We start from the raw sequence: 13998 nt of genomic DNA, 5'->3' as shown, positions 1-13998 counted from the left end.
CGACTGAAAGAACGTGCTGCTCATATTAATGGACTTAAAAGTGAAGGCGTCATCCTCCTGATTGACAGGCTCATATGATTCTTTATTACAGTCTGTGCACAGAGCTAAAAAGTTTGAGGAGAAGAGCAGCCAACGACTCAGCACACAAGCGGCCCCTCTTCTGCTCTCAGCTCATGTCGTCCAATGGTAACAGAATAGGAAAAAAACCTTCACCCTGTTTTTTAAATCCTCTCCTATTCAGGGAACTACCAAATCTGGGATGGCCTTGTATTTGTCATGGAATTATTGTGGAACTTTCTTCTTCAAAAGGATTTTTTCTTGTTCCCTCACAGATCTTTTTACGACACAAGTTTTCAGTTTTTGCTGCTCTTTGATTATTTTTTATATCATGGTCCGAAGGCAAGTTTTGGAAAGAGTGATGTGCTCTTGTGCCTATTTGCAGGCCAACTATAAATAGTCCAGCAGCCTACGCATGCTCATGTTTGATTGGAAATTGCAGTGCCTTGAGTCAGTGCAGTGGGGTATCTGTCAAAGGAGGGAAAGAAACTTGTGAATGGTGAGTTAAATGTATAAAAATGTAACTAATGAATAGGGCAGCATGTAAAAGAAACCTATTTTTTACAAAACATCTCTTGCTGATGTTTGTGTTTCGTGTCAAACCATAGAAAATTATCATTATTGTATTTTGTTGTTTTCCTATGTTCAAATGTTTATGTGATGTAACTTTCAGTTTTTCTGTTATCAGTGTTGTGTTCACTCTTTTGTTCTCTTTTAGCTCATATTAATCTCTCAGGAAAGCCAAAAAAATAAGTGACAACCCAAACTTTTTTTTTCCTTGGAGAACTTTTTTTCTTGAGTATCTCTTTTTCTGGTGGGAAATGAGTTCGCGGAGGACAACACCACGCTCCACGTCTTGGAACGGAGGGTCCAGTAATGGGGATGACAGCGGTGGGACTAGCCGGCCGGGTGGCTGCAGCTATCTCTCTAACGTGAGGCCAGAAAACAGGTACTGATTCATGACTAACTCAGTGTTGAACTGCCTGTTAAACACCTCTGTGGAGAGGATATTGTCTAGCTGTAATACACCAACACCTCAAGATTTTCCTAACCTCAGATGAAAGAGTCTGGCATGTTATTTCTTTGTTTGTTGCCATGGTCACCAAAGTTTAAATAAACTGCCGATTAAGAGCAGCATCTCAGTAATGCACCATGGGCCCCATTTCACATCAAGCAATACACTAACAACAGCTTCTGCATGGAAAGATTTGTTCATGGAACAAGGCGTGTTGACCTTCACGTCGGCCTCTTTCGTCATACATCAACTGATAATAATAGAAAGAGTTTTTTCAGACAATAATAGTTGTTTTTATTCAAGACAATAGTACAGGGCAACTATCTGAACAGTGCCACTGAGTTGTATTTCTGCTTAAGAATTTAAAAGAAGATTTTGAATTTATTGTCACCCTGGTTTTGCCTTTATGAGGACAATTATTCACATGCTTTACTCTCATAATGTCCAGTGTCTTGTCACTACTAAATTATATCCGAAGATCATTTTGTAGCAACTCATATGAACAGGTATACATCCTGTAAGTGCCAGTTTATCAACAGTAAAAACTATTTTTCAAAATAAAATAAAAAGAAGTTACTTTTAAGCTAATTACTCTAATGTTTTTGTTGTAGATGCTGTAGATCAGTGCTTTGAATTCCATGAGCATGAACACCAGCAGTATGGACTGCATATAATATAACCCATACATAACATGCATATTATTTAGAAGTGTAACTGTCTTTAGCATTAGCATCTTGTTTTGCTTGCTTAATCATGAGTAACATGCAGTGAAGTGTAACGGTATCCTTTAGCTGTGCACTGACCAAACACTGAAATGGATGTCAACACCAGACATGGATCAACTGCACGTAATACAAGCATCATGATAATTCTCTTGCATGCAAGCCCACATCAGTTCATATTAAGATATTAAGATATAATCTTGAACCATTATATTTATAGTGTCTCATTTCTGCAATTAACTTCATACGGACTGATGAGACCTCTCGCAGGAAGAACCAAAACACTACTCATACGTTTATGTGGTCTGTGTGAAAAAAAAAAAAAAAAAAAAAAATATATATATATATATACAGACGTGATTAAAGACATTGATTCAAACATGTTTTCCCCCCAAATTTGACTTTTGATGACCCAAACCTCCACATGTTTGGAGAAATCATGATCATGTCTCCATTTTCTTGCACAGGAGCACGCTCTGCAGTGTAATGGCACAGTTAACTGAGGAGACGCAGCCCGCCTTTCAAACAACCCTCAAGTCAAAAGCTGTGTCGGAGAATTGCAATGTGAAGTTCTCATGTGTGGTTACAGGTAAACACTGCCTCAAGCTGCTTCTTACAGGTTTAGCAACACTTTGCCAGGCCATACTCCAAATTTGTGTGATCTTGTGAAAATATACTTCAATGCCGCAGAATAATACACTGTACTTGATTAAAACAAATTGTTTAAGCAGCACGTTTATAAGAATGAAATAACTTAAAGGAAGCAGATACACAAAATATTTACTATCTCTGAAAAAAGGCTCATTAAACATCTGGTTTCACACATCTTGAGCAGCTGAAAATTATTCAGAAAGCCAACAAGGCTGCTATAACGCACCAAATCTTCTCTAACTGAAGATTATACATTATATCCTTATCCATACATACACTTGATGATACAGAACCAGAAAATTGTTTATCCTGATATTTTTCTTTCTTTTTTTTTTTTTTCAGGATACCCTGCCCCTCAAGTTAATTGGTATAAGGACGATATGCAGTTAGACAGATACTGTGGACTGCCTAAATATGAAATATTCCGCAATGGACAAAATCATTCCCTGCACATTTACAAGTATGTATGATTCAAAACAACAATAAGACACTGGTCTGCACAGAGATCAACATTGTGTTATTCTGTCTGAACTTTATATCAAGGCATTTAAATCACTACACAGCAAAGGGCATTCTAATGGAGGCAACAAAACCAAGAGTATTATTTTAATCTGTCTGCTCCAAAGTAATCCAGAGTGTCTTGACAGTCTTGCTCATATAAACCTATTAATAAAGAGCTTATCCCCTGAGCAGGGTTTCCTTGTCACCAGTGTTTAATTTTGTTGCGTCAATAATTGGTTTGCTTGGTGTAATTTTAATAAGGGAAACTTCATTTGGCTTTTCTGTGCAGTTGTACTGTGGAGGACGCAGCGATATACCAGGCCTCAGCCATCAACAGTAAAGGTATCGTGTCCTGCTCTGGGGTTCTGGAGGTGGGAGAAATGAACGAGTTCAAGATCCACCAGCGCTACTTTGCAAAGCTCAAACAAAAGGCTGAGCACAGGCGCAGGGAAGCAGAGGGTAAAGAAAACCAGGAGCCATTACGAACCATCAGTCCAGACCGTACACAGAGGAAACGGCGCTCCACAATGGAGGCCTTCCTTAGCATGCCAAGCTCCATGGAGGATGAGAGCAATGAGGAGAGCCCCCAGGCTGTGGCTGTGGGGACTGAGGACAGGTTGCAGGAGGCCACCGTGGAGGAAGTGGAGGAAAAGCCGGTCACTAATGGACAAGTTATAAATGAAAATGGAAACAGTGGCGGGACATACATATATGACAGCGCCCAGAAGATTTTCACTGCACACCAACCCAAAACTCCCTTTGTCAAGAAGAAGATTAAAATTTCGAACATCGCAAAAGTTGCAAAAGCAGATACACTAGGAGAGAGGGTGTCTGAGGAAAGAAGGGCTAAAGACGAGACATCAGCCTCTGTAGCTCTGGCCTGCATAGATCCAGTGCAGTCTGAGGGGAACTCAGAAGAAGTTATGGAGGTAGAGAAGCTTGTCAGTTCGACTGTAGATTCAGACTCCAGAAACGTGACAGAACAATGTAAGAAATCAACAACGGAGGAAGCAATGCTTGTTGAAAGGCCTTCAAAGGATGAAAACGTATGTGTTACGCCTTCACAGAGCACTGTTTCTCCTGCTGCTCTTATATATACAAGTCATACTGTGTCAGGAACTGGAGGTAAACAAGCTGCAAAGTCTGAGAAGGAGGTTGGACACAAAGACAGAGAAGAAAATTTCGAAATGCAGAAACAAAGTCCTTACCTCAACATTACCTCAACACAAGTACAGTCAAGTGTTGCATCAACACCAATTATATTAAAAGAGGACATTATTAAAACAGAAGAAGCTACAGCCATGGATACTGATGAGAAGTCAGATACTTCCACTGGTGGATCTTTAGCACACAGAGACCTCAAGTCAGTGGACACAGCGTGTGAAAGCAGGACTGCTTTGCCTCAGCATCCATGTGGACGGGCTAGAGATCAGCTGTCTGACAAGGAAACAAGCCCCTGCCAAGAAAATGTGTCTGAGCCTCGGCCAGCCCCGCTGAGAGAGGTGAGTGAGCCTTTTCGCATGAGCTCATGAGTGCTTTGTGCTGCCAACATAGGCCTCATCAGTAACACAAGCATCCTGGCGCTATTCATAGCTATTTATAAGTACGCCTTCTTGTGTGACAAGAATGAAATGACGCACATGTTGACAGTTGTAAAAGGTATACTGATGCAACGCATTTGATATTGTAAGTTCAAAGGTGTCATAGAAAGCCAGTGCAGCATTTCTTAAGTTAGAAATGTGGAATTATACTTATAATTTGGCACTCTGTAATATTAGTATATGAACTAAACAGCAGATGATTAGCTTAGCTTAGCACACACAGGAATACAGCTAGCCTGGTTCTGTCAAAACACAATTTAGTTGGTTTTACACTTTGAGTTTTGTACAAATCAGACAAACTACATATAATGTGTTAATAGATGAGCTTTAGAGGTGCTGGTAGGCGGATTTTATTATATTTAGGCGTTGCCCCCCGTTTCCACTCTTTGCAAACTGGCTGCTGGCTGTAACCTTAGAATGCATTTAATGGACAGAAAATAAATTTGTATTGATTTTCCCATCTAACTCTCTAGTTTTTACCCCCAGAAGGCAAATGAGCGTATTGTAAGCAAAACTATAAGCAAACTTTTCCTATAAAAGTGAAATGGATAGTGTGATGGGGACCTGACTGATGATGTGAGTGCAAAGAAACAGAAGATATGAATGCTACAATGTTCTCTTAGATGACAAAGTCCTCAATCATCACTTGAACATTTTGCTGCTATGGGATTGTGAATCTATATTGCACACTGCTTCTGCAATCATCCTGACCTCAGCTGCATGGCTGGATACTGACGGCACTGAGACCTGAGACAAAGCACTGCATGGCTGAAGCACCTCTTAAAATTATTCACATTCCTTTCTGGCCACACTTAAATGTAAAATTCCAACCTTCCTCCTGAACAGGCCTCACCATGTCAGACTGAGACAGACGGAAATTAGGGGAAACAAGCAGATATGCACTTTTATGTGTCTTGAATGTATGCTATACAATTTTAAAAGCTAGATATTTTAAAGTCAGTTCGATGGATGCATTTTGAGGCATTATCAAGTCTTGGTTGGAGTCACACACAAATTGTAGTTAATACATTTGCATTGGATTTACATTTAAGAGATGTTTTCTGAGTCTGTGTCCTCAGATTTGTTTACAAGCATCTCTTACATTCACCAACAAGAATGCAAATACTAATATGGCTATGAATATTTGGACTTTTTTCCCAGCCATATGAATTTGTCCAACATTACCAACAGAGCAGGTAAAGGAAAGGCCACATGTTACCATCACTAACTATATCTCTTCTCTGGTTCATAAATTAGCTTTTGCTCTAAGGTCTTCCCATTCCTTACTCTGTTTGTTGCTGGTTACGCTGTTGCTGTTTTTAAAATTACATGTGTTTAATCCATGTCCTGCATAGCCAGGGATAAGGGACTCAGCATTTACAGCATGGAAACCTCTGCTTGTTTTATGTCCCAAGGTTACACAGGCCCACACAAAGATGAACAGGAATGATGCACCTGTCAACCTTGAGCTTCCACGCGCCCAGCGTACGATGGACGCGCAACCACCACAAAAGACTCCATCAGAAAGCAAGGCCACAACAGATGACATCCAGACCCCGTCTTTGCACTGTGGTCTTCAAGCAGCCATTGACAAAATGACACAGGACACATGGGATCATTCCAGAGGATCAAATGAAAGCCCTATGGTCCTTTTTACAGACCTACAGAAGTCACCCTTTGAAAGCCCTGGTGCTGGTGAGAACACCCCAGGGTGTAACGTTTCGCCCACGACCCCACAAAGCCAAGTTGATACAGCTATAAAAACTGTTGAAGGGACAGAAATACAAGCTGATGAGGAGGTAGAGGGTAACAAGCTAGGTAAGTTATTAGCTGAGCCCCCAAATGAGAAGATAGTTGAGATGGAGACTGACACTGCTGCTCTACATATGGTTGAACAAACTAAAACAACAAAGACCAGGGATGTAGTGGGTAAAGATTCTGCTGTTGTCACTGTAGAAACATCTTGTAAAGAGAAGAATGAACCAATGTCAAAAGTGGCAAGCAGTTCAGAATTACAGAATCTAAAGTCCGATGAATTTCCGACTGCTATGCCACACTTAACAAATAATCCAGAAAATACAAACACATCAGAGCAAATTATAAGCTTCAATGAAATTCAAAAACCTGTATCAAAAGTCATATCTATCGCTGAACTTCTGAGATCACAAATAAAGGCTCTTGACCTCACACTAGCAAATTCAATGTCCACCATACCAGTTCAGACTGACTTTGTACAAGAACCTACAACAACTGCTTCAAAGACAAGTCAGGAATTAAGAGATGGTGACAGAAAATGTAAACTGGAAGTCAAGACGTCAATACCTGGCAGAAAAACGGAGGCAATTATTGACGATACTCCTGCCACAAACATAAACGTAACACTTACAACAGTGCGTCATCAACTAAGTAAAACTGAGCAGACTCAAAGTGCAACTTCGCCACCTGCTCAAGCTTTACAAAAACCTCTCCTTATAGAGACCACAGGACCTCATGGCGGTGCCAGCAAATATAATAAGGGCGGTATGGACATCGGCCAGGAAAACGGAACATCAAGTCAGGTTCCTTCTCATTGCCCAGTTGTTTCCCTCACTGAGAGCGAAAATGTCAAACACAAATTTCTTCCTTCATCTTCAAAGGATGAAGTGACCAACAGACCTGCATCTATTTCAAACTTATCAGGAACTGTCAGTCAAGGATCTGGGACTCTTATAAAGGCAGATGGTGAGGAGTCAAATATTACTATTTTGGAGCATGCCCAAGATGAACCTGTCCGAGGCAAAGACATGGAATCGACACAAAAGTTAACTCCAGAGATTAAACTCAATAGCAGAACAGAAAGGGGGATTACTGAAATTAATTCCACAACACGTCTAGATCGATACAAAATGGAAGAACTTAACACAAACAGTTCTTTGCAGAGTGTCCAAAAGTTTCCCACTCAAAGTGTATTTAGCACTGATACACAAGACAGTACACAGGACAGCTCTATGGTTGAGGAATTTTCAAGCAGAGACTCCTTAACCAATCCAACTCTTGAGGCTAGTCCATTGTTAAAGAAAAGAAATTGTGTTTCACCTATTCCTTCTGCTACTCCACAAGAGCTGGCCTCTGGAGCCCGCCGCAAAATCCTAACACCCAAGGCCAAACCCAAGGAGGCCACAGAGGCCACTTCACCTGTTGATAACCAAGCTCAGAAAAAGGAGGTTTCTACCCAGAGCAGCAAGCTTTCCACAAGTCCTCTGACCCCCTCTGTGTCTCCAAGTCTGTCTCGACGGTCACATCTACTTCAGCCGGCTGGTGAGCAAACCTCTGCCGTAGAGAGGCGTTCTCCGCTCTTGAGCAGGAGAAAGACTGCATTGGAGACACAAGCACCGAGCCAGCAGCCCACTGATGAGATCAGCAGCCTGAAAACTGAGGGGAAACCTACAGAAAAGGACAAGCACAACCCATTCAAAGGTAAAACCCCTCTTCATGTCTGAATAATATTTTTCAGTGTGGTTGTTGCTGGAAGAGTTGCTGTTTTAATAGATAATATGTGTAGACTATGAAATGTTTTTTTATATTGGCACCCTCCTGTGGTAGTATTAAAAAAAACCCCACTGTGTCAGACATGCATGTTATCAGAGTCGCCTGATAGACATGATTCACAGGGTCCTTAAGAGTGTACCCAAAACCAAAGACAAGTATAATAAAGTATAAAAGACAATATATTTTTACCATTTGAAAAAGTAATGCCCTTTTTTTTCTTCTTTTTTTTTTTTTTGCATAAACAAACAACATCCGTGTTTAAACAACAATCTTTATGTATAGTCCTTATATTTATTTTTGAAAGAATTGAGACCAATATACATACTGAGCAGGACATTACAATTATAGCATTAACTTGTCAGAGTTAACTCTCTGGCGAACAAACTTCATGATGATGACATTATTTCTAAATCACCTCAACCTCCTGGTTTGGTATTTCTCCAGTGTCACTTCTCGTTACTTGTTAGCTGGCATATTTTATTTGCGGATACACACTGATGTATGGACCTGGCTGATTTATTGTTAGCTCTACTCCATTTGGCTAAAAATATACAGTAGCTAGTCGGACTGTGCTGATCAACTCTAGGTAACAGTTAGCACTGGGGGATGGAAGCAAGATGTGCAGACATTTTATACTGTACATTCAACTGTTCAGCTTGTGCAGCAATCAGACTGACTCTTGCAGACTCATTTAATCCCAAATGTCACAAATTTATTTTAATTTAGCATACTTTTTTTTGACCAAAAAGAAGAGTTACTTTTCATTAATCACACTGAGCCTAAAATTTTAAATAGCTTCATTTACTCTCTCCTAGTACACAATTACTCACAGCTATGTATTTGCTAAATGTTGGCTTCATCATAGTCAAGGAGCCTTTGCTATGAGGTTTATACAGCATATAGCAAACAAATATCAGAGTGGATACATCAAGGTTGCTTGATACCTAATGGTGTGTGTCTTTACCATGTTGTCTGTGCTCGGTGTCTCTCCCTCCAGCTCCTCAAGTTATTCGCAAAATCAGGGGCGAAACCTTCGCAGACACCTCAGGACACTTGAAACTGTGGTGCCAGTTCTTCAATGTTCTTAGTGACTCTACGATCAAATGGTACAAAAATGAAGAGGAGATTGCTCAGATTAAAAGAAAGTGAGTACCCTAAAGAATACAAAGAATATCACAATAAACTGAATATTTGGAAAGATTCTTTGAATGTATTACTTCTTATGAAATATTGTGTTTTTTTGTTTGTTTTTTGTTAGTTTTTTTTTCAAATAGAAAGGTTTGAGTGGGAAAAATAGCTTTGAAATTACTTGAAGTAACGTAGAAGTGCCTTTACTGTAATAACAGTTAGGCTTAAATCACACTTAAATCAACAAATTTCAGACGAAAATCAAGTTTTTGACCTTGTTAACATGCCCATATGATGTTTTTTATATAATACAAGACATATCATGAGCGAAATAAGTAGTCAACACCATGACTGAGTATTTCCACCTTGGAAGTGCAGTGAACCAATGACAGGTTGGTTGTGTCCCAAATCACTCACTCCCTACTCACTATCAAGGGGGTTCCATGTTGAGGACTATATAGTGAGCTTATCGGTAAAATGGAAAAACACTTCCAGACACTACGCTACTTGGATTATTTTCTCCACACCGCTTTTCTGTCTTTCAGCGTGAGCACAATGCATGATGGTATATATTACTTAGTTATTGATCAAATGTTGTACACTACTTTTCATGATGCATTGTGGGATACTAGGGTAAGATAATTCTCAATTTGTACAGCAATACAAAATGGCGAACTCACTAAATAGTGGACAATACAGGGAGTAGTGAGTGATTTCAGACACAGCCACAGTCTCATAAAAAAGGATTCAGACCACCAGGGATTCATACGTCATATAACTAAGGAACCAATCTCTCAACTTGCGGGGCCAGGGGTGGGCTAACTAAACTAGCTAGAGTTCGCATTAACACAACCAGTAACACTGTGTCAGCCACTGCCACCTCCAAGCTAACAAACAGCATTAACAAATAAAAGATGCTAACTATGCTAACTGTACTGGTATGTCTGCTAGTTGTCGATTTTGGTGTACTGAGGCTAAAACATGTAGCTGAGTCTCTCTCATGTATCCTCTATCACTAACCATCTTGGTAATCTCTGATCCTTCACCAGTCACCAAAACCTTGTCAGCACAGAGAGCAAGAGTTTACATTAGCACAGCCACTTACACTGTATATTAGCCACTGCTAGTTACAAGCTAACAAAAAATATAAACAAAAACTACTTACCATTCAGATACATCTTCTAGTCAATAAACTCCTCAAAAACTCCTCAGTCTCCATCTTACTGAGGCTAAAACGTGCCTGAGTCTGTCCATTAATCATATTGAAACACACAACTGTTTCACCTGTCAACCTCGCGCACGCAGCGGTGGTGGGCGGGGCATAAGGCCTGATCCTGATTTTTGAATGAGGAAATAAGCAGCGATGAGCTTACAGCTCCAGTTTTTTACTTTTTTTTCACTTTTTAAACCTTTTTTAAACCATGTTAAACAAAATATTAATCATGGCAGAGTATTTTTTTACATAGTTTAAATCATGTCTGGAGAGGAACTTTAAACATTCTGTATGATGATTTGTTATTTATTATTTATTTGTTTCTCTCCCAGTGCAGGGGATGAAACTCAGGTCAATCTTGCCATTGTTCAAGCATCATGCAGTGACTCTGGTGTTTACGGATGCTCAATCACAAATGAATATGGGACAGACTCAACAGACACACTACTTAGTACAGATAGTATGTGCTTCTACCTTACATTTGTCATAAACCAAACATTTTTTCTTTGCTTTACCTGGCTACAGCATGTCTCATTCTGTTCTCTCTCTCACAGTATTAGCAGGAATGTCCCTACGTGAGGATCTCGGTGGTAAGATAAGATTTTGTGTGTTTTGATCACTTTTTTTTTTTTTTTTTGGGTAGCAGTCCTGCATACCTATCTTGCTGGCATCCTTATACTCTTTTGCATGTTCTTGTTTTACAGTTGGAGAAGAAATCGAAATGACACCCCTGATATTCAGCAAGGGTGTGGCTGACTCAGGCATCTGGGCCAACAAATTATTTGGCCGTATAATGATGCAGGAATCTCATATTGGTGATGGCTGTTCTCATAAAGTCTGGAGGGCAAAAGTCATCTATGGTCTGGAGCCCGTGTTTGAGTCTGGTAACACATGTATCATTAAAGTACGCAACCCTATCGCCTATGGAGGAAAAGAAGAAAGCTGCCTCGTGGAAAGAAACCTGGACATTGTCAAGCAGGTATGTAGGAAAGGTTTGATTTTGTAATTTATCCTTGCCTTCTTGAATTTAAACACATCAACCAGTAAACTGACAATTCCAGCATTAAAGTGAATCAGTCAGGTGTCAACCCTGCCACCCACATAGGATTACCGTGGTGCTAATCAAAGGAAGATTTAACAAATTTACTTGTGTAGGTTGAGCTTATCTTTACTGGCTGTCCTCCAATGTTCTGCTTACAGGAGTGTAAAATTCAGAACTTGGCTCGTGAATACTGCAAAATCTTCTCTGCAGAGGCAAGAGTGATTGAAAACTTTGGTCCCTCTCTTGAGTGAGTACAATCACTTTACTCTAAATAAAAAAGTTAACATCCTGGGTATTCTCTACAGCACATGGACCATGAAGGCTCCCTAAAAATCATGTACATCATGATCGATCTTTGTTACACAGGGTGCTTCCAGTCTACTTGATGTACCGACCAGCTAACACCGTCCCCTATGCCACAGTGGAAGCTGATCTGACAGGGGTCTATCAGAAATACTCTGTCCTCGATCATACAGGCAGAATAGACGTGAGGACTGGCTCTGTGGTTGAGCAGAAATGCTGTGCCCTGCAGCACTGGATCTTTCAGTGGACCAATGGCAATCTGCTTCTCACTCGGCTTGAAGGTAGGCTGACACCTGAATTCAGTAGAGCTATGTGACGTCTACTTTTCCCCCAAATGTGCGGCTAAAGTAATTAAGAATATAATGATGCCGTGGGAGAGAGGATGCCGTGAAAGAGTGGCCACCTTCCTGGTTCATTCCACATTACGAAAAAAATACGCATTTACCAAGTTTGTGTTAAAATCAGTAGCCAGAATGCAAAGCTCAAAACTGTCTGACAAATTTCCCACCTTAACCATCTGATAACTGTAAGAAATAACATAGAATAATGCATGCAGTGAGGAAGAATTATGAGATGAGCTACTTCAAATTTTAACTTCTCAACCCTTCTCCAGAGGTTAAAGAGAGGCACGAATGTTTCAGATCCATCACACACCATTTTATGCTGATCAATTTTTAAGTATGTTGTGGTGCAGTTTTAGACTTAATGTGGTGGAAAATCACATGGCATGCCTATCACATCTGAATATATTACCTGGACAGCAGAAAAATAAAGTGATTGCATGGTTTTATTTTGCAGGTGTTGACACTAAGATCACCAATGTTGGGATTTCAGTCAAATCTACGGGGTCAGTATATTTGTATTGTGTTGTTTTTTGTAAATGACACTGTGAAAAACATCATTTTACAGGTAATTTACATTTTGTTCTGATTTCGACTTTTGCGTTTGGTTTTGTTGTGTGTGTTGCTGCAGGCATCAAGGTCTATGTGTCGAAGGTAATCCCAAAGTGTTTGAGCAGTTTGTCTCCCAGCACCAGTGTAACTACTTCTGTGGTCTGCTTGGTCTGAGGTCACTAAAGGTCATGGACTCTTTATTGACGCCAACGAAGCCCAAGGGTTCCAGGAGTCCGTTACTTCAGCGAAAGATTGCTGCTGGTTCTTCCAGCCCTCAGACTGGCAGGAAAGCTGCTGGCAGCCCCAGAATGCCAAGAAAGGCTGAGCCAGAAGGCAGAATGACCCCCACTAAACAAAAAGCTGCTGATGCTCCCAAAGTTGTTAAGATGGCATAGGGTGAATATCTCTTAGAGATCACAAAGATGCACAGAAAGCCCAGGAGGAGCTGGAGGGAAGCTCGACAGCTGATGACACTTCCGAAGTATAAAACCTTTCAGAGACCGGGGAAGAAGATTAATAAATATGATGACTTAATTTAATTTTAACAGCCACCATTCCTTGCTATTATCACTTATTGTGGACTGATGCCCTCACATGTTGTGGTGAATCTATTGTGTCTTGCATTTATGTTCAAATCCTCGGGATAAAACTATTGTGTAATAAGAAGTAGTGGCTTTCCTGGGTTTGTATTCTATCAATCCATGTACCATTGGTCACAGATTGTGGATGCCAATCTCAGGTCAGAGTATTTGTACTATATTGACAAAAAACATTTTGGACTGAAGTGGCATTATATTTTGTCAACTATATGTGTAATTTTCAATGTAAGAGCACAAATTGTATTATTTGTAGTCACCCCTGTCAGTTCACGAAAAAACGAAAACATAACAGGGATATACAATAAGCCCCATGGTCACACCGCACGTTCTAAAGGCTGAGAGTAAACAACCATTTTTTTCATGTATCAATCAAAATGTAGCTTCACATGACACTGTTGTACAGTGGCTAATGGTGCTGTGCTTTTATATTGTAACCTGTCATGTTTACTTGCTGTTCTACATTGCACTGCATTTTTAGAAACCGCACCTTTGAATGCAAATGGCTGTAAAATAAAAGATATATTTACATCTTGTACGTCTGGGGAAGCTGTGAAAGTGCATGATATGAGCTTTTTAAATATGAAGTGTCGCTCTTAATAGAAATTAGCATAGGCATAATGAAAGCCATCCCACTCAGTCTATCAGACATCAGCATTCACTCATTATCATACACGTCTAGATAGATAAGGAAGTGTTATCTCACTGACTCCTATTATCTGAGAAGACTTTCTGTCATCATATTGAC

The 13998-nt window shown here is 40.1% G+C and overlaps 1 protein-coding gene across 3 annotated transcripts; it reads left to right on the top strand.

Annotated features, from left to right (window-relative positions):
• Positions 1–118: 118 nt before the first annotated feature.
• On the top strand, positions 119–13788 carry alpk3b (alpha-kinase 3b). Of its 3 annotated transcripts, XM_056405431.1 has the most exons (15): positions 124–556; positions 776–1006; positions 2262–2383; positions 2788–2905; positions 3236–4448; positions 5963–6365; positions 7647–8003; positions 9073–9220; positions 10749–10876; positions 10971–11006; positions 11121–11395; positions 11617–11705; positions 11825–12042; positions 12560–12608; positions 12734–13788. In XM_056405431.1, exons 2-15 carry the CDS (start codon positions 879–881, stop codon positions 13047–13049), a joined length of 3600 nt encoding a protein of 1199 aa, XP_056261406.1. In that variant the 5' UTR covers positions 124–556; positions 776–878; the 3' UTR covers positions 13050–13788. The 3 variants fall into 3 exon arrangements, with proteins under 3 accessions (XP_056260572.1, XP_056259838.1, XP_056261406.1); XM_056404597.1 differs by having other exon boundaries at positions 119–556; positions 842–1006; positions 5963–8003; XM_056403863.1 differs by having other exon boundaries at positions 119–556; positions 5963–8003.
• Positions 13789–13998: the final 210 nt, after the last annotated feature.

This window comes from Seriola aureovittata, chromosome 1 (genome assembly GCF_021018895.1).
Source record: "Seriola aureovittata isolate HTS-2021-v1 ecotype China chromosome 1, ASM2101889v1, whole genome shotgun sequence".
Classification (NCBI taxonomy): Eukaryota; Metazoa; Chordata; class Actinopteri; order Carangiformes; family Carangidae; genus Seriola; species Seriola aureovittata.
Note: the sequence above shows the minus strand (reverse complement) of the source record. Positions and strands in the feature narration are given on the sequence as shown.